The 19,402-nt window shown below is 53.8% G+C and overlaps 8 protein-coding genes across 8 annotated transcripts; 4 read left to right on the top strand and 4 right to left on the bottom strand.

The window, feature by feature from the left end:
- Positions 1 to 208: 208 nt before the first annotated feature.
- On the top strand, positions 209 to 1,230 carry G647_10374 (uncharacterized protein; the record flags this gene model as incomplete). The annotated part of the gene is made up of 1 exon (XM_008726365.1): positions 209 to 1,230. A coding segment is annotated over one exon (1,022 nt), but the record flags the coding sequence as incomplete, so codon positions are not given.
- A 244-nt stretch (positions 1,231 to 1,474) lies between these two features.
- G647_10373 (uncharacterized protein) lies at positions 1,475 to 5,578 on the bottom strand (the record flags this gene model as incomplete). Its single annotated transcript, XM_008726364.1, has 1 exon — positions 1,475 to 5,578. One exon carries the CDS (start codon positions 5,576 to 5,578, stop codon positions 1,475 to 1,477), a length of 4,104 nt encoding a protein of 1,367 aa, XP_008724586.1.
- Positions 5,579 to 7,180: 1,602 nt separating this feature from the next.
- On the bottom strand, positions 7,181 to 7,927 carry G647_10372 (uncharacterized protein; the record flags this gene model as incomplete). Its single annotated transcript, XM_008726363.1, has 1 exon — positions 7,181 to 7,927. One exon carries the CDS (start codon positions 7,925 to 7,927, stop codon positions 7,181 to 7,183), a length of 747 nt encoding a protein of 248 aa, XP_008724585.1.
- A 239-nt stretch (positions 7,928 to 8,166) lies between these two features.
- Positions 8,167 to 9,019, top strand: G647_10371 (uncharacterized protein; the record flags this gene model as incomplete). The annotated part of the gene is made up of 2 exons (XM_008726362.1): positions 8,167 to 8,282; positions 8,332 to 9,019. The coding sequence occupies 2 exons, from the start codon at positions 8,167 to 8,169 to the stop codon at positions 9,017 to 9,019; spliced, it is 804 nt and encodes a 267-aa protein (XP_008724584.1).
- Positions 9,020 to 9,277: 258 nt separating this feature from the next.
- On the bottom strand, positions 9,278 to 10,072 carry G647_10370 (pre-rRNA-processing protein PNO1; the record flags this gene model as incomplete). The annotated part of the gene is made up of 1 exon (XM_008726361.1): positions 9,278 to 10,072. The coding sequence occupies one exon, from the start codon at positions 10,070 to 10,072 to the stop codon at positions 9,278 to 9,280; it is 795 nt and encodes a 264-aa protein (XP_008724583.1).
- Positions 10,073 to 10,350: 278 nt separating this feature from the next.
- On the top strand, positions 10,351 to 12,574 carry G647_10369 (uncharacterized protein; the record flags this gene model as incomplete). Its single annotated transcript, XM_008726360.1, has 2 exons — positions 10,351 to 12,483; positions 12,551 to 12,574. The coding sequence occupies 2 exons, from the start codon at positions 10,351 to 10,353 to the stop codon at positions 12,572 to 12,574; spliced, it is 2,157 nt and encodes a 718-aa protein (XP_008724582.1).
- Positions 12,575 to 13,816: 1,242 nt separating this feature from the next.
- Positions 13,817 to 15,231, top strand: G647_10368 (uncharacterized protein; the record flags this gene model as incomplete). The annotated part of the gene is made up of 2 exons (XM_008726359.1): positions 13,817 to 14,933; positions 14,984 to 15,231. The coding sequence occupies 2 exons, from the start codon at positions 13,817 to 13,819 to the stop codon at positions 15,229 to 15,231; spliced, it is 1,365 nt and encodes a 454-aa protein (XP_008724581.1).
- A 2,010-nt stretch (positions 15,232 to 17,241) lies between these two features.
- G647_10367 (uncharacterized protein) lies at positions 17,242 to 18,387 on the bottom strand (the record flags this gene model as incomplete). Its single annotated transcript, XM_008726358.1, has 3 exons — positions 17,242 to 17,991; positions 18,143 to 18,266; positions 18,353 to 18,387. 3 exons carry the CDS (start codon positions 18,385 to 18,387, stop codon positions 17,242 to 17,244), a joined length of 909 nt encoding a protein of 302 aa, XP_008724580.1.
- Between the last annotated feature and the right edge of the window lie 1,015 nt (positions 18,388 to 19,402).

The following is a 19,402-nucleotide window of genomic DNA, read 5'->3' as shown; positions in this document are numbered from 1 at the left end:
ATTGTCAGACAGTCTAGTTACACTCTTTCGTAGCCAACTCATGTCATCTACTCAGACCCACCTTTGAGTATCTTGTCACACCTAGCCGTCTGCTATACCTCGCCCCTGTGTCGTATCCCCTATACCCCTACTTGAGCATTGTGACTGGAGACCTGACCCTTACCGGTTAGTCGAAAGGAGCAGCGCTGACAACAAGCCGGCACCATAGGTTCCTCAGACGACGAATACCAGGCAGCAAAGGTGCGCAGAGTGCGGATTCAGGCTATTGAGAAACTCGACAAAGACCTACTTGTCGCAAAGAAGAACAATTTGATCGGTTCCTCCGACGAGGGTTATCAGAAAGCGGAGCGCCGAAGGCGGACACGATGCAAGCATAAGAATCGGAGGTGGCGAGCCGATCGAGACCGCATTGTCGCAAAAGAGAATGGCTTGATCCGATCGTCTGATGAAGATTATCAGAAGGCGAAAGAGCGGCACAAGAGGACAAGAGAAAATCTCAGGGTAGCGGATAGGAAAAGAGCCGCACGCGAGGTAGAAATCCTGAGGCAACCTGATCACCCAGATTACGACAAAATTGTCGCAAAACGCAAGGCTCATAGCGAAAACGCCGTCAAATACACCAGAGTTATGCTTGATGCTGAAACAGAAGTCCTTGCAGATCCCGCTCACCCAGATTACGACAAAGCTGTCTCGGCGCGCGGGAAGAGGTATGCAAGGACAACTGCTCGGAGAAGAGAAGTGCGCAAACACGATGTAGAAGTCCTTGCAGATCCCGATCACCCAGATTACGACAAAACCGTCGCAAAGCGCAAGGCTACGAGCGAGCTGAGGGCTGAGGGCGCACAACGACTGAAGAAACGCGAAGCAGCAATACTTGATGATTCCGATCATTCCGACTACGACACAATCCTCGCGCGGAAGGAGCGCAGGCGTGAGTCGGTTCGAAAGTATTCAAAAAAAGTCCGCGCACACGAAGCAGAAGTCCTTGCGGATCCCAGCCATCCAGAGTACGAGGAGATCCTTGCAAAACGCGAATCTAAACTGGCAAAAGAAAGGGAACGAGGCGCCAAGAACCGGAGCAAGAAGCCGAAAAGAAAGACTCGTGCCAAAGGAAGTCCTGGTGAGGCCACTCTAGAAGACATGGATGTCTCAATGAAGGAAAATCAGCTGCCACAGAAGAGTCTGAAAGACGTGATACCAGATTCCGAATGTTCGGAATATGAGGACTGAGAGCAGGAGCCAGATTACGGACATACGCTTAGTTTAGCAGTCAGGTGTCGGATTAGAGACATACACAACACATAGGAGGGTTAGCTTAGCTGTCATAAACTCGAGTTAGTCAAATTGCAGAAGTACGGAGTACACATCATCGAATGCTTCGTTCCTGAACTGTCCCTCTGGGGCGATCTTTTCCAGGAGGGAAGTCCTCCAAAGGAATTACCCATTGGCCGCCACATGGTTCCTGAACACGCCTTCACAAGAACAACATCGAGCTCTCACGGCGCCTGGCTTTAGTGGTTGCCGCATTCTCAGGAGCCAACATGTTGTTCGACCCGCCGTATTGAGTAGTCCCTCCTTGCTGTTGCGGAGGTTGCGGAGGCTGCGGAGGTGGGTATCTCGGCGCTGCCATGGGCATCTCATGCGGGATCGAGACATACTGTCTGGATTCGTACGATGACTGAATGGGCGCGAAGCCGAGATCCGTGGCAGGATCAAGCCGGTAATCGGACGGCCTCCCGGGCGCTTTGGAACTGGGCACGAGCCTCGCGTTCTGAGCAAAGCTGTCTTGATTATACATCGGCGTCGGTAGGTCACTAAACATCTGTCGACGGGGAGATCGAATATCTTCGGGGGTAAGAGTACCTTCCTCACGCTCAACTTCGATCGATCGAACCGAGTCCCGCTCGACAGGCTTATCGAAGATTGCGTCGAAATCCGTCAGGAACATGGCAAATAGCGGTGCTGGAATGTTCAGGGTCGGTGAGAACACAATGCCCACATTCTTGATCGTCATTTTATTGCGTTCGGCATTTTGAACGACCTCGAGCAGATATTGTGACAGGGTTCGCAAGAGGGAGAAATTTGCCGACGGCAATCGGTGCACCAAAGTATTGAATGTGGAAATCTTTTGGGACTTGTCTGGCAATTCCAGGCCCTTGAGAAACTCAAGATGCAACTCCCGCGTGAGGATGGTTGAGGGCAGTTCTCGGAGATAAGTCTTAAGCAGGGAGGCAACGGCGTTGATATCGTAATCTTCGTCCTCGGTCAGCAGATCGACATCACCTTCCATGTTGAAGCGATCCTTCAGGAGGCGGATGACGATGTTTGATCCGCTCAGTCGGAACAGGCCTTCCTCGTTTGTAGCATTCTTGGCCCGGAGATATTCGATGCAGCGATACACCACGGCAGGAAGGTAGACGTCAACCTCTACCGGTGAGTAGTACTCGACCGCCTCTTGTAATTGCATCCCAAATACTGGCCGAACATGTCCGCCCCGATGAGCATTGAGCTCGGTACGCTTTGGCTGAGCTGGCTGAACAGGGGCCAGTTGTTCGTAGGAAGGTCTTCGGAAGTGGAAGAGATTGCGCTTCTTTTGCTCTCGCTCTTTGCTATTCCCGCTCCCCGTGGACTTGTTGCCCCAGCTCCCAGCGTCTGAGATCACCGAGCCATTCATCGGACCTGAGATATTGAAAGGCTTGGAGGCCGGTACGGGCTCTGGAACAAGCTCTGGAGTGTGGCTGGATGCGTTGGACGGAGACGGTGTGTCCATGTGCGTCTGTGGGCTGCCGTTGGATCGCGACTCTCCATCCTCATATCCGAGCTTTGGAGCGTTCCTGGCCTCTTTCGTCTGTGATGACTGGATGCCAGCCCCATATTGAGATTTAGGATCGACCGGCTTCTCATCAATGTAGTGCAGCAACGTTTCTACCCACTCATCCCGCTCTGCATCGCTCTCGGCACAAAGCACGTGGCGAACATGGCTGTTCAGGTCTTTGCGCTTGGGCTCAAGGATGAGAAAGGCGTGACGAAACTGGTTCTCGGATTCGACCTCTGCTTGCACTGCCGGGTCAGATTGCGTCTGCCGGCCGATGCGGGCATGGAGCAGCTTGATGGTTCCGAGGTGCGCACCGCCAGGGGCCTCGAAATATCGCAATTCTGGACTGTCTAGCACGAAGTATCGCGACTTCCATCCTCCAAAATTCTTGCCCTTTTTGGTCAGGTAGCCCGATTTGGTGGGGGTGCCTGTGTGGGATTCTTGACTTGGTTTCGGCTGGGCGTCTTCGCGATTCTGTGAAGGCACAGTAGATTGCGGCTCTATGACCTCTGTTGACAGAAAGCGGCAAATGATTGCGGCCGCTTTCTCGTCCATGGGAGTGTCGAGGAGATCGTCGAAATAGGCATTGATCGAACTTCTTCGCGCGTCAACCATTGCTGGCGCGTGGCCCACGAAGAGTTTGCGGTCGGGCAGTTTTGGAAGATCCGCGCACCGGGGCCTCAGTTGCTGTTCGAGATTTGCAAGCGAGCCCGGATATTTTTCAACCCGCCAGAGTTCGGATGAGGTTGCACGTTCGAAGACTGACAGGCTGAATGATGCATTCTCTTCCTGTGTCCTCAGTCCAAGCATGCTATTTCTGGATGGTCGTAGGCGGGAAGAAGCTACCTTGACCTGGATCGAGGGTAGGGCATTTGGAGGTAACAAGAGGTCCGGCCAGCTAGGGTCGGCAAGTCTGCGGCTGACTGCTGGCGCCTCTCCGGGGCTCAAAGGCGACTCGTGAAGCTGGCCGCGATCCGGCTCGGCGTTTGCAGTGGTGTTCATCTTAGATAGTGTTGAAGGACCGAGCTTCTTCTGTGGATCGGAAGCACCTGCTTGTGACTGGTGCTGTGGAGCGGGTGCCTGGGTCCCAGGAGTTGTTGGCATCGGAAGAGGCATCTTCGGTGCCCGGGGAGAAAGAGGGAAATTGCCACCAGGTAGACGTGGAGACATAGGTAGTGCAGATCCCATCAACGGCCGAGGGCTCATGGGGAGACCGGGGCTTCGCAGAGGAAGTGAAGATTGAGTGGATGAAGCCACAGAACCTGATGTGACGGATGATGGCGAGAGGTGACCTTGACGCGGAGGTAAAGTCTGGGTGACTTCGGCAGCAACAGGTGGGAGAGGCAGCTGCTCAAGTGTGGTCACGTCTGCTTCCTCTGCCTTTGTCTTTTTGTCTCTCTTCGACCGACTTCTTGCCTCTTGCTCCTTCAGGGCGAGCAGCTCACGGTCGCGGTCATCTTCTTCTCGAGTCTTACGTCGACCTCGCTGAATAGGCACCCTGTCCTCATCTTCGTCCCCACTGACTAACACCTCGGCTGGTACTACAATCTGATGATCGGGTACCTCATCCTTCGCTGGACGAAGATCCAGTGGTCTCGGCGGTGCCTTTCTGGAAGCCTGGAACGACTTGGAAGGCTTCTCCGAAAGCGGAGTAGCTTCGGTAATCGCAAAGCTGGGTTGAGCAAGATGTGTTGCGAGGCTCTGTGTCTTTGGCGCCTGTTGTTGCAAGTGGAGGGGTGATGGTAGCATGGCAGGGTCGAGAGGCGAGCTCTGCACATTGACTTCGGTCTCGGCGGTCTTGCTGGGTGTCTGCGCGTCTTGCCTCAGCTTCAGATCTGACTCTGCCACAGGCGTCGGTTCCTGGAATGTACCCGAAGGCTCGCCATCAGATTGAGGTGAGTATCCTTCTTCCGTCCGCAGGCGGTCGACTTGTGCAGCTGAAGGTTGAGCCTGGAATTCTTTCACTTTCTTCCTGTACCGATCTCTTTCCTTGGTCAGCCGCTCCAAGTCCTTGTTCAGGCCTATCAAGAGTGCCCGCTGCTTGTCCACGAGTTTCCACAACTGCGCATTCTGAGCAGCCGCATGATTCTTGTCCCTCAGCAGGTGCTGTATCAGATTCTCTGCCGAACCAGCCGTAGCAATGAGGTTGAGGACCTCCTCTCGCGTCGGTTCTTTGCCCTCGCCAGCACTTCTTCCAAGGTGCGAGGGATTCGAGATGCTGGAGATGGCGGAATCAATCGAAGATGTCCGCGGCATGTTGTTGGGTGGGTGCGCGCTGGTATTGAAAGTCAGGGAGCCGTAGGACTTCGGCGATTCTGATAGCGAATAGAGTCCCTGATCCTCTTGACTTTGCGAGTGGGATATGATGTTTGTGTCTCTGTGGCCCGGCGCGGCGTCTGCTTCAGCTCGTGCACCACCACTGTTGTTGCTCTCCTGGCGCGTCGACAAAGTCCTGTCCTCTGCTGTACTTCCGGCCGCCCTCTTCCCAGACTCATTAGTTGATGCTGGTATCTGCCCGACTAGATTATTTTCTTCTGAAACCTTAGGCGGTGGGCCCGAAGTCGACCGTGAGCTGGACAGCGTGCTCAGATAGTCTCGAGGAATTAGGCCAGCCTGTAGGACCGAGGGGCCCTGCTGCTTGCGAGAGGCTAGAATGTAGGGATGAGGACCGGCCAGCGGTGAAGTCGAAACAGCGGCGGCTGTTTGGGCCAGGCGATCCTGGGGAGACAGAGGGGGAATTGTGTCGCTGGTCAGTTGGGACATTTCGGGCAACTCGATCAGGCTGCATCTGGAATCGGCGTGTTTAACTCAGAGCCATTATTGGTACAGCAACAGGGGAGAAACACTTGGAGCCCGCTGACAGGCCAGCTGCGCGAAGAGGCGTGAAGGGGAGTTGACAGCGCCGCCAGAAAGTCACAGCTCCAACGCAGAAGGCTCGATTCGCTCGTGCTCCGACCAGCAGGACGAGTAGGAGGTGCAGGTCCTGGTGTGGCAGTTAAGCGCCGCGAAGACGTCGATATGCAGGTGATTGGTGTCAAGGATGGTGCTTCGAGGGTGCTATGAGGGAGGGTGTGGATGTCAAGGTACCGGGTCGAAGGCCAGTGCGAGCTTGCAACTGGCTCCCACTCGTTTGGCAAGTCCTTCAGAAAGACGCAATCAGCCTCCACAAGCCTCCGCTAACGAACCTAAGCCTAAGCCTACGAGTTTGTATGTACGAAGGTCTCGCCGTCGTCCTCGAAACGTGTCCGAAGCAATATGGTGTTGATCTTCTTGAGCCTTGACAATTTGTCAGTGCGCCTCGGCTCTGATCCTCGCACGAGCCAGCATCTGATCTTCCATCTGCAAGGAGACCGGACCGTCTCATCTGGCAGAGGCGCGCCCCGTCAAATTGTCAAACATTTGCGGCGGCGGATGAAACAGACGTGCTCGGCTCACAGACACCTCCTCGCTGCTAATGGGGTTAGAGCCACGCCTAACAGCCGCCTAGAGCTGCAGCTTGAGGCCGACGGGGCCGCCACCCCAGGTTGCGTTTGGCTATCGAGCTCTTCCTTCCAACGCCGATAAGATTCTGGACCCTGAAAATCCGACAAGCGAAGCGAAGGTTACGAGGAGTTGATGCAGACTGCAGAGCTACGAAAGTGCCTCCTTTCCCCTGCCTGACAGATTCGACAGAATACAGTACCTCGTACGAGGAGGACTTGTAAAGCCACTTGCAGAGCAATGCCCACGTCACATCCACATCGACGACTGGGGCTTACACGTCCTATGATGCGCTTTGCCTGGCCTCTCCGAGGAACCCCTCCATCAGGTCGACGCGACGTTTCAGCTGCAGGAACACATCGATGAGCCGAGTCCTTCCGTATGATTGGCCTCATCCAGTCCCGGCCTCGATCCAATCACCTTTGTCTCTGCGGCTTCAATGCCCATCACGAACACCCTTTCAACTGAGCAGATCTGCTCGTGGCCATTCAGCTGTCTGGAAACAACGTCTTGCAGAATCTTCAGGACTGCTACTTGGCTTCCGCTGACTATCATCCAGAATGAGGGTGTTCTCGCACGAGCTGTCACCCCATAGCCAAGGATCCCAGAATCCCTCTCTGGACCTCACGCCTGCCAGCAAGCGGCGAAGGCAGGGTTTTTCTGTTCGTCATCAACAGCGACCATTCGGAGGGTTCTCGGAAAGCGTGGGTTCATCTTAGTAGGCCGGAGCATGATCCGGCGTCGAGATCAAGAGACCTCGGACTTAGACAGACAGCCCGACGCCGAGTTGTCCTGATCCCTCTTCCCCGGTAATATGGCTCTTGCACTCCAGCTACGATTTTTAGCCCTTCTCCAAGGTCAAACGCGCACACGTCGAACACGTCATCAGGGCCGTTTTCGTTTATTTGGCGTTTCGGCTGTCGATTCTCGACTGGAGCTGGCAGAAGTCCCCGCGGAAGCGAACTCGATGGTTCTCTTTCCGGTCGCTGAGAGGGTCTTCTTAGCCGCCTGTTCTTGTTCTCTCAGATCCTGTTGACTGCGTAGAAGTTCTCCCTTGTACGCAGCAGCGGGAAATCCCCCGGGATTGAAGACATCCACAGGCAGCGAAGTTTTGTACTGATCACGGTCTTCTAGGCCTGCCCGTGTGATCATGGTAGCCAGGATGCCTGGATTTCTGAAGGTTGACTTATTTGCCAGGTCTTCATTGAAGTGAACTCCTTTCGCCTTCAGTTCCAGGAATCGTCTGAATTTTGCATTGAGTGCTGGATCAGGGGAACCGGGAGGCGACGGCGGCATGGACGTCATGGGATGAGTCGTCTGTGTGAGATCATGAATAGTCTCCCGTTCGGACATTCGGTGTTCAGGCTCAAATGGCTGTTCTTGCTCATGGTCGTTGAAGTGCTCGGGCATCGTAGGACCTACCATCGGGCCGTCCTCGTCAATGTCTTTGCCAGCCGCTCCATCGCCGTTTACCGCTGCATCAACCTCTCTTATTTTGGTTGTTCCGTTAGCTGCAAGCTTTCGATCTTGAGCAGCATTATTCGAAGAAGCTGCCGAGGGCCCGGCTCCTCTGGTGGTTGGTTCATCCTCGCTGTCACTACTTCCATAACCAACAAGACCAAGGGTGCCCATTCTGTGCCCAAGAAGAATGGCACGCTAATGCCCCAGGTGAGATCGGGGTGAATTGTGATTCAAGTTAGAGAAAACAAGGTGGGTACCTGTGGCGCCCCGGAGTGTGGCTGGGCACCAGGCACTAGCCACAGCCGCGCGCCATTCATCTAGGCTGAGCAGTTGCGTACTTTCATCGAGACATTCAATACCCCAAGCTCATCTCTCGTCCACTCCCAATATACCATCCACACAGTCCGACAATGGCTTCCTTAATGAATGCCGGGCCTATCGCGTCTGATCAGCCGGGCTACTCGTTCTCCAATGCACCTGCTGGATCACTCCAAGCGGCAGGAACCAGACAACATGCCTTCTATCCGTGAGTGCTCACCCACGCCAGCCTGAAGCTCAGGGACTGATCGGCACAGATACACGGACAATGGCGGCTCGACGTTAGGCATCACGGGCGCCGACTTTGCCATCCTAGCAGGTGACACGCGTTCCACGTCGGGCTACAACATCAACTCCCGTTTCGTGCCCAAACTGTTCCGCATCGGCGAAGATTCCTCAGACGAACAGTCATCCCGTATCGTGCTCGCAGTGGTGGGCTTCGCAGCCGACGGCAATGCGCTGAAGGAACGGCTCGACGCGATCGTCAAAATGTACAAATACCAACACGGCAAGCCCATGAGCGTGAAAGCATGCGCACAGCGACTGTCGACAATCCTGTACCAGAAGAGATTCTTCCCTTACTACGTGCACGCAATTCTCGGCGGGTTGGACGAGGAAGGAAAAGGAGCACTCTACTCATACGACCCGGTGGGAAGCTATGAGCGAGAACAATGTCGAGCAGCGGGTGCAGCGGCGAGCCTGATCATGCCTTTCTTGGACAACCAGGTCAACTACAAGAATCAGTACATTCCGGCGTCGGGCAAGGGACATGATTTGCAGCAGCGGCAGATCGAGCAGTTGCCGAAGGAAGTGGTTGTCGGATTGGTCAAGGATGCCTTCACGAGTGCCACGGAGCGGCATATTGAGGTGGGTGATGGGTTACAGATGCTGGTGATCACAAAGGATGGAATCGAGGAGTCGTTCACGCCCCTCAAGAGAGACTAGACCCACCATCAGTACTGTATGCATAGCTCGGCGAAACAGGATCAGGCTCAGAGGCGTCTGAAGGACAGGCAGGTGGTCTATCTCAGCCCATCGAATAAACCGGTCTATCTCATTTCTTCCGATTCTCAGCATTCAATCGCAGATGGCCTTCCACCCAACGCCCAGCGCATGTTTGTTCCGCAGACCCTTCCCGCGCCCTGATGCTTATTCATGTGATCATATCCGGTCGTGAAATCTTCTGGGACTCAGCGCCGATACCTAGAACCTCTCCTTCATTCGACTCGCCACCGTCCTCAAATTCCCATAAACCTTGCCCGGCGGCGCGCCAAGTATCAGACTCACGACCGCCTCCCTCGCAATTCTGATATTCTGGAACCCACCCAGAATATGGATCTTGGAGTCGGCCAATACCACCCTCGTCTTACTGGTATTCTCGATCGCAAACTTCGTCTTCCCATCCTTGCCTGCTATGCGCCCAATGGCCCGGCCCAAGTGCTCGCCCTGCAGGGTCTTGACGTCTTTGATCTCAAACGTTTCGATGTACAGATCGTCGAGCCGGAGCAGCGCAATGGCGTCGTCAACGTCAAATCCCAAGGTAAAGGCCTTGACAAAGTCCTCGCCCTTCTGCAGTGCGCCGGCGTCGGTGGTAAACTTCGAGGTGCGCAGCTCCACAGCCTTGGACTTGATGTTCATACGCACCTGGAGTTTGAGGTGCTCGACTAGAGGCGGGTAGATCTTGGGCCACGAGGTCTTGAGCGGCGACATGCGGTGCGGTGGGATGGGAACCTTGCGGGACTGGATCCGGATTGCTGGGTCTGAGACGGACGATGAGGAGGTGGTGGCGGGGAGGAAGCGTGGGCGGCCTTCTTCGTCTACTTCCATGACCGAGTCTGGTTCCGACAGTTTCTGTGAAGGCGAGGACTGTAGCTGGGGCTCTGTTATTATGTCGAGGTCTTGTTCTTCATCGTGTGTGGTCGTGGGTAGTGGGATGTCGTGTGGTTCCGAGTCTGCAATGGTGGCGGGAGCGCGCTGCAGGGCTGTTGGAGCAGGCATCCTGTCTCTCCGTGTCTGTAGTAGTTTAATAACTCGACTCTAATACCTGCTGGTTGTGGCTGGCGGCCAGGTTCTTGTCGTCGAGAAATTTCTCCGCAGTGTGGAAAAATGGATGTGGCCTGCGTCGACTGCCTGGACGCCGCTCTCCGCACCAGCAACTGACAAGCCCGTCGAGGTTTGCAGTTGGTTGCATCATCTTGCACATGCTTTTAGTCTCGTCTACAACATCACTGTCACAGTGGCGCCCATAATCCTCTAAGCAACATGCCGTATCAATCATGACAGAAGCCTTGTTTCGGGGCATATGCGATGTCTCGAGAATCGCCGCCATCGCGCCACGGGCGACACGAGTGGTCCAACGCCATCCACCCTGCCTCGACCGAAGCTTCAAATACCATGTTCCCAGACGGATATCGACCACCAATGCTCCCGACAACACCTTGGGCCGCCTAGGGCAGTCTGTGTGGCCTTACTCGCGGCCGCGGGCTTCTCAGGAGCAGAGCTGCCACCCGCGGGTCTCCCAACCACAATCGAGATTGACGCCCCCTCGGCCGAATTTTCTTCCTGCGCGAAATACATACACCTGCAATCCTGGGACGTTAGGGCTTCGGAGGCACCATGGAGAGCTTGAAAGTCGTCTACGAGGCCGGTCTGGTTCTATACAACATCGAGATCTCCATACCACTCGAGTTCTCCGAGATAAATCAGACAAGGAAAGAGATGGACACTACAGACACGACGGTGCAGAGAATGCATCGAAACCGGCAGCGGCAGACACGGCTTCTAAAGCTGGTCCAGGGCACCACCAAGCACATCCAGGCAGCTTCTACGATAGACTACACATGCCGCAATTCCACCGCCCAACAAAGCAAGAACTTCTGGCAGCAGCGACGGGTTTCTGGTCCAGACTCAAGGTGCACTTTAAATGGTTCACCATCAAGAGCAGCCGGCCGTTCAACATGGACGAGATTGTCGGCTTTATCTCTTGGATCGCTTTGGGTCACGTCATCTGGTTCGTCATTGGTACAACCACCTTCGTCTCGCTGGCCATTCTTGCCATCAATACCGTCTTCGCGCAGGAGACCCTAGCCGGCTGGATTGGGAACTACTTGACCAAATCCTCGGGCCTGCACGTCGTCTTCGAGTCCGCCATAGTACCCAAATGGGGCGACGGCGTCATTACGTTCAAGAACGTCTTTGTCTCCCGCCGACCAGGTCGCACCAAGTCAAACGTGTCCAAGGGTTCGCCAGAAGCAGCGGCCCAGGCATCATCGACCGAAGACCCCGTTCCCCCAGAGGAACAGAATTACACCCAATTTGACATCACCATTGGGGAGATCAATGTGACCTTGTCTTTCAACAAATGGTGGAACTCGAAAGGTCCCTTGCAGAACGTCGAGGTCAAGCATGTGCGAGGTGTCGTCGACAGGACCCATGTCTTTGCGACGGGTGAGCAGGTCGATCCGAAGTCCTACCGACATGAACACAACCCCGGAGACTTTGAAATTGAGTCCTTCAAGATTGAGGATCTCCTTTTGACTGTACTTCAACCTGAGGGTTTCAGGCCCTTCCCCATCAGCATCTACACCGCAGACTTGCCTCGGTTGCGGAAACAGTGGCTCTTCTACGACTTCCTCTCTGCCAACAGCATTACCGGAGAGTTCGACAAGTCTCTCTTCACCATCCATCCTCGCCAGACGCATTCCTATACTGGCGTTCAACTCAACGACCCGGAAAACCCCTCCAATGAGCCTTGGAAGAAGCAGTCTCGCATTCGCATAGATGGGATCAACATCGATCACATCAATCGCGGCGCAGCTGGACCTTTGTCCTGGATCCACGAAGGCAATGTCGATATTGTGGCCGACATTATGATCCCCAACGATGGCGACGACTCGGTCATCAAAGTCATGACTGACTTCTACGAGCGCATGGAAGCCACGCTTACTTCTAAGAAACATCTCGAGCAACAGCATCTGGATGAATATGTCTCCGGAGATGAACCCGTTGCCGTGGGTGGGGTCGTCGTACCTTCGCCAGGTGCTCAAGCAGTGAGGGACGAGGACAAGCGCTTTCTCGTCATGGATCTGCGAATCCACCTGAATGACGTTCGAGCTGTGGTGCCACTATTCACGCGTGACCTCTCATACATCAACAACGCACTAATCCGGCCCATTGTGGCCTATATCAACTCGCGGCGCACGTTCATTCCTATCAACTGCAGGGTCGTCAAGAGACTTTCGGATTTCGACGGCAGTTGGACGGTCTTCGACTCCGGCTTGATGGACGACTTGTCGGCCGAGGTGTACGATGCCTTTGCGAGGGATGTCACGGACGAGCAGGCCCGGTTGAGACGGTTCAAAAAGGTCGGACTCTGGAGTTTGCAGCTAGCCGTACAAGCGATCTTCCTGGTAAGTTCGGAGCCCCCATGACCCGCGTCACTCTGCCTTCTCAACTTCTGCTGACAAAACTCAACAGGGCATGGCGGGGAACATTGCTTAATCTTGAGACGACCCTGACGACACTTCCACTCCCTATTGCGTGGTTTGAAATACATTCTGTGTACAAAAGTAATGACTGCACTAGGAGCTGGAGAAGCGGGTTCCCTGGGTGGTGCTAATCGTCGGCATCGGCGTCTGGTGACAGGTAGCAGTGTACATAGGAAAAGGCACTTGATTTCACTTGCGGCACGCTGGACGGTACTCAAGTCATGGCCTCCAACTCTCAACTCGTAGCTGTAAATCAGCCCTATTCGAAGAATTTGAGACTCATGGAGATCTCATGAAACACACACTCAAACTGTCGTTCCGATTGTGGCGCGTCTCGACTGCCTGAGATGACACTTACACCGCCTTGGCATCGCAGCCTCATGTTGACTAAGCTCTATCAGAACAAGAGGTATCACATGGTTGAGATTAAGAATGCTACTCGTACCGGAAGGCTGGTTATCGAAGTCCGTCACGTGTCAGCTCAGTCGTAGTCACGTGACACCACGTGACTTGAAGAGGTGGCTGATTCCTGGCGTGTGATTTTCGCTCCAATGGTCCAGACCTCGACTTCTAATGCTCGCCACGGTCCTCCTCCTACATCCAGCAGCTTCTTCTTGCTCCAGCTCAGTTGACTCTCTCACAAGCCGTCTTATGGCATTGGTTCGATGACGAAAAGCATCACTATCCGGAGATGTTTGACCGATCCGTGGTAAGAAAGCGCGAAGCAGGGCAGCTGGCCCCCGTCACGTTCTATGTATACTGAGTTCAGAATCTCAAGCTGTGTGTTTCAAGCTTCTTCCTGAACCACAATCTAGAATTTCGTTCTTCATATTCACGTCTGACACGCCGGTCGCTCCACTTGTCGCCTCCCTTGTCTTTGCAGTTCTGTCTGGCGTCCAGCGCTCATATGTGAGCCCGCTACACCACCATACAATTCTGAGAGATTGACCACAAACCACCTATTTTTTTGGCATGTCTGAAGCACCAACAGAGATGTGCTCCAAAAGAACATATGAGGTGAGCAACTGCCGCCTGGTCATCTCGTAAACTTAACTCACAGAGAGTAGAACGCACTGAAGCTCCTCAAGACGAGGAGGAGAAATGGAAGGCCCGGACATGTCATCAACGCCGTTCCCAGTCTTCAGGCCACAGCTAATGCATTTACCGAAGCCCGTTCTTCTTACAGAGGGGCACCAAGCATAACAGGCATGAGGGACTGGCTGCAAAAGATAGGCTACACGGTACGTCGCCAAAGATGCTGTCCAACGATGATGGTACTAATGTGTTGGAATCAAAGGACATCGACCTAGCCGCCTTGAACATTATACACGTTGCTGGGACAAAAGGCAAAGGCAGCACTTGTGCTTTTGCTCGATCTCTCTTACAGGAACGGGGCAAACGCACAGGGTTCCCGAACAAAATTGGTCTCTACACTTCACCTGATCTTAGATGCGTCCGAGAGCGCATTCAAATCAACGGGCAGCCTATCTCCGAGGATCTGTTTACCCGATACTTTTTCGAAATCTGGGAACGGTTGTTCTCACAGCAGGATAGAGTCACAACGGATGCCTCAAAACAGCCCCGGTTTCTGCAGTTCATGGCATTGCTAGCCATCCACACCTTTTGTCGAGAAGGGACCCAAGCAAACATCTTCGAGACTCACCATGGTGGCGAATACGACGCTACGAACGTCATTGCTGCACCAGTAGTGACTGGAATCACCTCCATCGGTCTCGACCATCTCGCACAACTGGGCCCCGAGATCGAAGATGTGGCTTGGCACAAGGCGGGTATCTTCAAGAATGGAGCTCCTGCGTTCTCTGCGTCACAAACACCGGCCGTCGAAGCTGTGTTGCGAGCTCGGGCAAGTCAAAAGAGCATCCAGTTTGAGATCGTCCCAGTCGACCCTTCTCTGCCTCGCCATGCAAACGCGTTGCGCCCACATGTGCAACGAATCAATTGTTCCTTGGCTATTGCGCTCGTTAAAACATTTCTCTCCGCAAAGAGCCCCGTTGACAAAGGCCAGCTAAGCGAGCAAGATATCGAACGAGGTATCGAGAACTTCTCATGGCCTGGCAGATTCGAGATTATGAAGACCCCGCGATGTACTTGGTTTCTCGATGGGGCTCACAACGAATTAAGCATAGGACAGGCGGTTGAGTGGTTCGCTGAGATGACTTCGAGTCCTTTTGACCGCGAGGGGACCCCCCAAGGATCTCCGCGTTTGGTTATCTTCTCACATGTTTCGGAAGAGCGAGACGGGCTGTCACTATTGAGAGCGTTGGGGGCGGCACTCGAGCGGAATGCCATACGATGTCCCGAAATGGTGTTCACAACATACCAAGAACGACGTGACGGAAAAGTTCGATTTGGTAGGCAACTTATCGACCTTTAGTGCTTGGTACCTACTGACAGGGTACAGACAAGACATTGAAGGCTCCAGACTCCTCACTTGCAGACCTCCCAAAACAATACCCTGGCTTATGGGAGTCAATCCAGCCCGCTGCAACCTCCAGGTACGTCCCTTCAATTGAAGAGGCGTTGGAGTATGCAGACAAAGCCAGCCATAAGCATGGGAACTTGCAAGTCTTGGTGACTGGGAGCTTGCACCTGGTGGGTGGCGCACTTTACATGCTACAGCAGCGAAAATCTGACGCTACTGATGCCTGATGCCATACGAGTCCCGGTAGAGTCGTACTTCTACATATGGGAATGATGAATGCTGACCAAGTCTCAGGTATTCAAAAGTGCTTTGCGAGGATCCTCCCACGAAGTCCACTCGGAAATCTAGTAGCCCACGTTCGTCATCATGGCCTTCAGCCCAGGCATCTTACATCACAGCTCGAACGTGTGGCCTTCGAGCGGTCATTGCGAGTGCGTGTGTCAAAACGCGCAGAAGCGACCATGACATCCGAGAGGGCAGTCATGCTCGCAGGCAATCCCGTTGCAATCCTCGCGGCCACTCTTGTCACAGAGACATGTCTCGCCCTGAACGACAGCATCTATCACAGTTGGGGTCCAGTCGGCAATGCAGGCGGCTTGTTCGCAAGCCTCGTGGCAAGGGTAGTCAGACACGCATGCCCACAAGGACCGATAGCAACGATCACATTACCGAGTACGTGTTGGCTTTGGTCTCCGAATGAACTGTGTTCGCTCGTGACAGCTTTCAGCCGGCGGCTTTAAGAAACAAACATGGGCCACCTCACCTCTGTCTTTGTTCCCCGGGACTAATACACTGAGCAGGAGCGGCCTCGATATGGATAACGAGAGGAGGCATTTGAGGATATACATCTTTCGACGCGGACGGACAGGACAAGGGAAGTCCCACGAAGTGTTAAGAGAGGAAGTGCGACCTAATCACGAGGACCGGGACCATACAGCTTGTGAACATGCCTGTCCCTTCGCCTGGCTAGAGTCATATACCTCGCCCCAGTGCTCGACCGCGACGCCGCAACTCATGCATGCCGATCGCGAACTGAACATACAGCGACCCTTTGGCAGGGCCAGTACTCAAAGCTTATCGACCTTCAACGTGACGAGACGCGGATCCCAGAGTGGCTTAAGCTGCAAGAGCTGAATCTCGCTGCATTGCCTGTCACAACGTGCAGAATGCAGAATGAAGCTTGGCTTGCGTTACATGCGCTGAGCTTCGCCGCTCTTTGTCGGAAGAAATGCCCAGGGGAGCACTAACAACTCCCCTTACCGATATTCGATATCACGGGCAAAAAATGCAAAGGTGACCAAGTGACGAACGAGGCTTCAACGATTTAAAGCCGAAATGAGAATCGGCCGGCCGAAAACAGCATCCCGCGACCCTGTGGTGATCATGCCTCAACGGCGGCAGAAGTCGAGATTCTCTTCGCTAAACATGTAATTAAAGCTCTTCGAAGCTGCGATGCTTACAGCCCCTACTGGTTTCGTCACCTCCTCGAGTCTCGCAAACATCCTTCACCATGGGAAGACGCGAAACCACTCGGTTATCCTCTTCTCCACGGCGTCCTGAGTCATAGCTGAGACCGGGGGTCTACACGTTACGCCCAAGTCTCACGATCGAATAGTGTACGTACGCATTCTGAGTCGCTGAGCCAGCCTGAATCTATAAATTGAGCACGTCGGTCAACTACGGTTGTGTAGTCATACCTCGAGACCAAGTACGGAGGTTTGGAATAGGCTTCAAACCCCATATCGCAGTATCAGAGATTTACCTTCCTTGCCGGCTAGATCTTCCTGTACAGATCAGAAATTCGAGACAATGCATCAATTGCAATGGAGCATTGAAGCAGCCGACATCACCTGGCGGAACCTTCCAAATGCACGGAAGTTCAGCAAAAATCCATCCTTATCATTGGGACGGAGCTGAAGGACATCAAGACTGTTGTTGCCCTGCACAAATCCTGTGCGCTCTTGATCCATGCCTCTCTCCTGCTTTTGCTTCTGCGTCCCTGCAGCTCAAGCCCAAAGACGGAAGACAAGTCGCGCAGCAAGCCCAGATGAACGTCCGTCTGCTCTGGAGAGTCAGCTTCGCCGAGACAGCATAACTGCCCAGTTTGATCCGCCTGCATCTGCTCCCTTACATCAGCATGTCTAGCCTGTAGTTTTCTCCTTCTCCTCTTTCCTTTTGCGACCCTTCTTCCCTTTCGGTGTGTTCTTGGCCGCCAATCCGTGGATGAGCTCTTCCTTCTAGGCCAGCTGTGTCTGCGTCTCGGCGACTTTCTTCTGCAATCTCGTTGATACATCCCAGTTAAAGTGTGGGTGGTTCACCATCACGTGCTGGAACACCGGGTCAAGCTGGTAGGTGTCAAATCCACTGGCCGCTTTGTCGGCGAGGATGTTCCACACGTCCTCATCGGTCGTCGGGGAGAGCGAGACTGGCTCTTCCGAGACCGATCTCAGGGGCGAACCTACAGTGGACGGCCTGGTGTCCGTGAAGTGCTGATCATCTGTCACAGCATCGCAGTTTGTACGATCGCCTTCATGACCACCGGCGTCATTCTTCGCGCTTTTCTCAACTCCACAACCGTGTCTGACACCGAACAACTCGCCGAGCAAAGGCATGAAACACGTCTTCTCAAAGTCGAGGTCCGTAAGGATGACGTCAATCTCCATGGCCGCCTTCTCCTTCAGCTCGTCGATCCCGTACCTGCTCGCGAGGAGGTACATGGCCGCATGCAACGTGTCGGGCACCCATTCCTTCTCCGCCGGCATGAAGAGCTCGTCCACCGGACTCGACAACCCGGACGGTCCATCTGCGCATGGCTCTCGGACGAGACCGTGCTTCATCAGTTCGTCGATGTCCATGGCTGGCATGAGTTCGTCGTTCTGGACCGCCTCCTCGGTGAGGTCGCCGTACCCGTTCGTGTAGACCCAGAGGATGAGATGGGCGATGACGACGGGTGATTCGGTCGTGGTCCATTCTTGGCTGGCTCCTTCCTACAAAACACATTATTAGAGGATGAAACGTTATCAATTAAAAAAATCAGCATCCTAGTGCCATGATTGGGGTTTCGAGCTGGAGTCTTCTCTCTCAGGGAACAGAACCCCATCCTCTCTCTCACCGGCCGAGCCAAGAACCCCGACGAACCTGAAAGATAGCCTTGAAGGCCTTGGAAAGCCCGGCGAAGAGATGACTGTGGACTTTCCAGCTGTAGTCGCCGCAGAAGATGGTAAAGTCAGGGATCTGCTGCTTCCTGAGCGTTATTTTGAAGCTGCACCGTGTGAGGTTAGTAAATGTTCTTCTTCGGGGCAAAAAGAGCAAACAAAGAGCAAGGAGCACTGCGTTCGGGTGACGGACGTTTCGATCTCGCTTGTGGTTGCTGGTAGCGACATTGTGATTATATGGATTCTGAAGTGAAGGTCCAGAACGGCACGCTGGCGTGGAGGTCTAGAGATATTCGAATATCAGTAGCCGGTGAGCTGAATTGAAGGTCGAAAATTAGGATGCTTGACCTCAGAGTCCAGGTCCTTTCTCGACATGAAAGAGTGGTGAAGAACGTGCGAGTTGCGTGATGGCGTGCTGAGAAGCAACGGAAAGGCAGAAAGCGATGCTCAAAAGGTGGAAGGAACAACGTGAGACGAGGGTAAGTCTTGAGAGTATAGATCAATGACTTGGCGTTACTGGGTGACAAAGAGGTGATGAAGGAAGTTTCGGGATACTAGAAGTGATAACTCGAGTAGAGTTAATATAAGTGTTCAACACATTTGAACTGTCAGTGGTATCAAGTGGAAAACGAGGCGAAAGTGAGGGTGGGCACGCATTAGATGGTACGAGACCAGACAACCCCGGTGCCTAGTTGACATACTGACCCAAGTGCGAACAGGTGAACATGCGAATATCAATTCATCCGGCTCAGAAGAAGAAGGTCGAGGTTGAGAGAGGCTGGCACGGACAACACTCAACAGAAAGTGAAGAGGTGCGAGTGACCGATTCGGTTTCGACTTGCGTGCTGGCGCAGCGCATGGAAGACAGCGAAAGGAGGACATTCAGGCATTGGCCAGGTTACTGAATAAATGAGCAGTCAATCACTGGTGCTTGCAACATGTTGTCCTCGATGACCAACACATGCAACCTGATGGGCAAGTCACTCTTGTACCGACGAAATCAAGAACGAAATTGAAACATCTAACACCATGTCCGCACACCTCTAGTCTGCCATTCCTCGATCTCAAAGATAGACAGGTCTGAAATAGGTATGGCATGGATAGATCGTAGCCTTCACGGGACGAGCATCAACCGAAGCTGAGCTTGCAGCAGATGACTACAACCTGATCCTTTGATCTCGCGCGTCGGATTGCTCCTTGGCATCCCTGACTTGTGATCTCCGACCATGGAAAGTAATTGCGG

Source organism: Cladophialophora carrionii, assembly GCF_000365165.1.
Source record: "Cladophialophora carrionii CBS 160.54 unplaced genomic scaffold supercont1.14, whole genome shotgun sequence".
NCBI classification, from domain to species: Eukaryota; Fungi; Ascomycota; class Eurotiomycetes; order Chaetothyriales; family Herpotrichiellaceae; genus Cladophialophora; species Cladophialophora carrionii.
The sequence above is the reverse complement of the archived record's forward strand: the minus strand, read 5'-3'. Positions and strand labels throughout refer to the sequence as shown.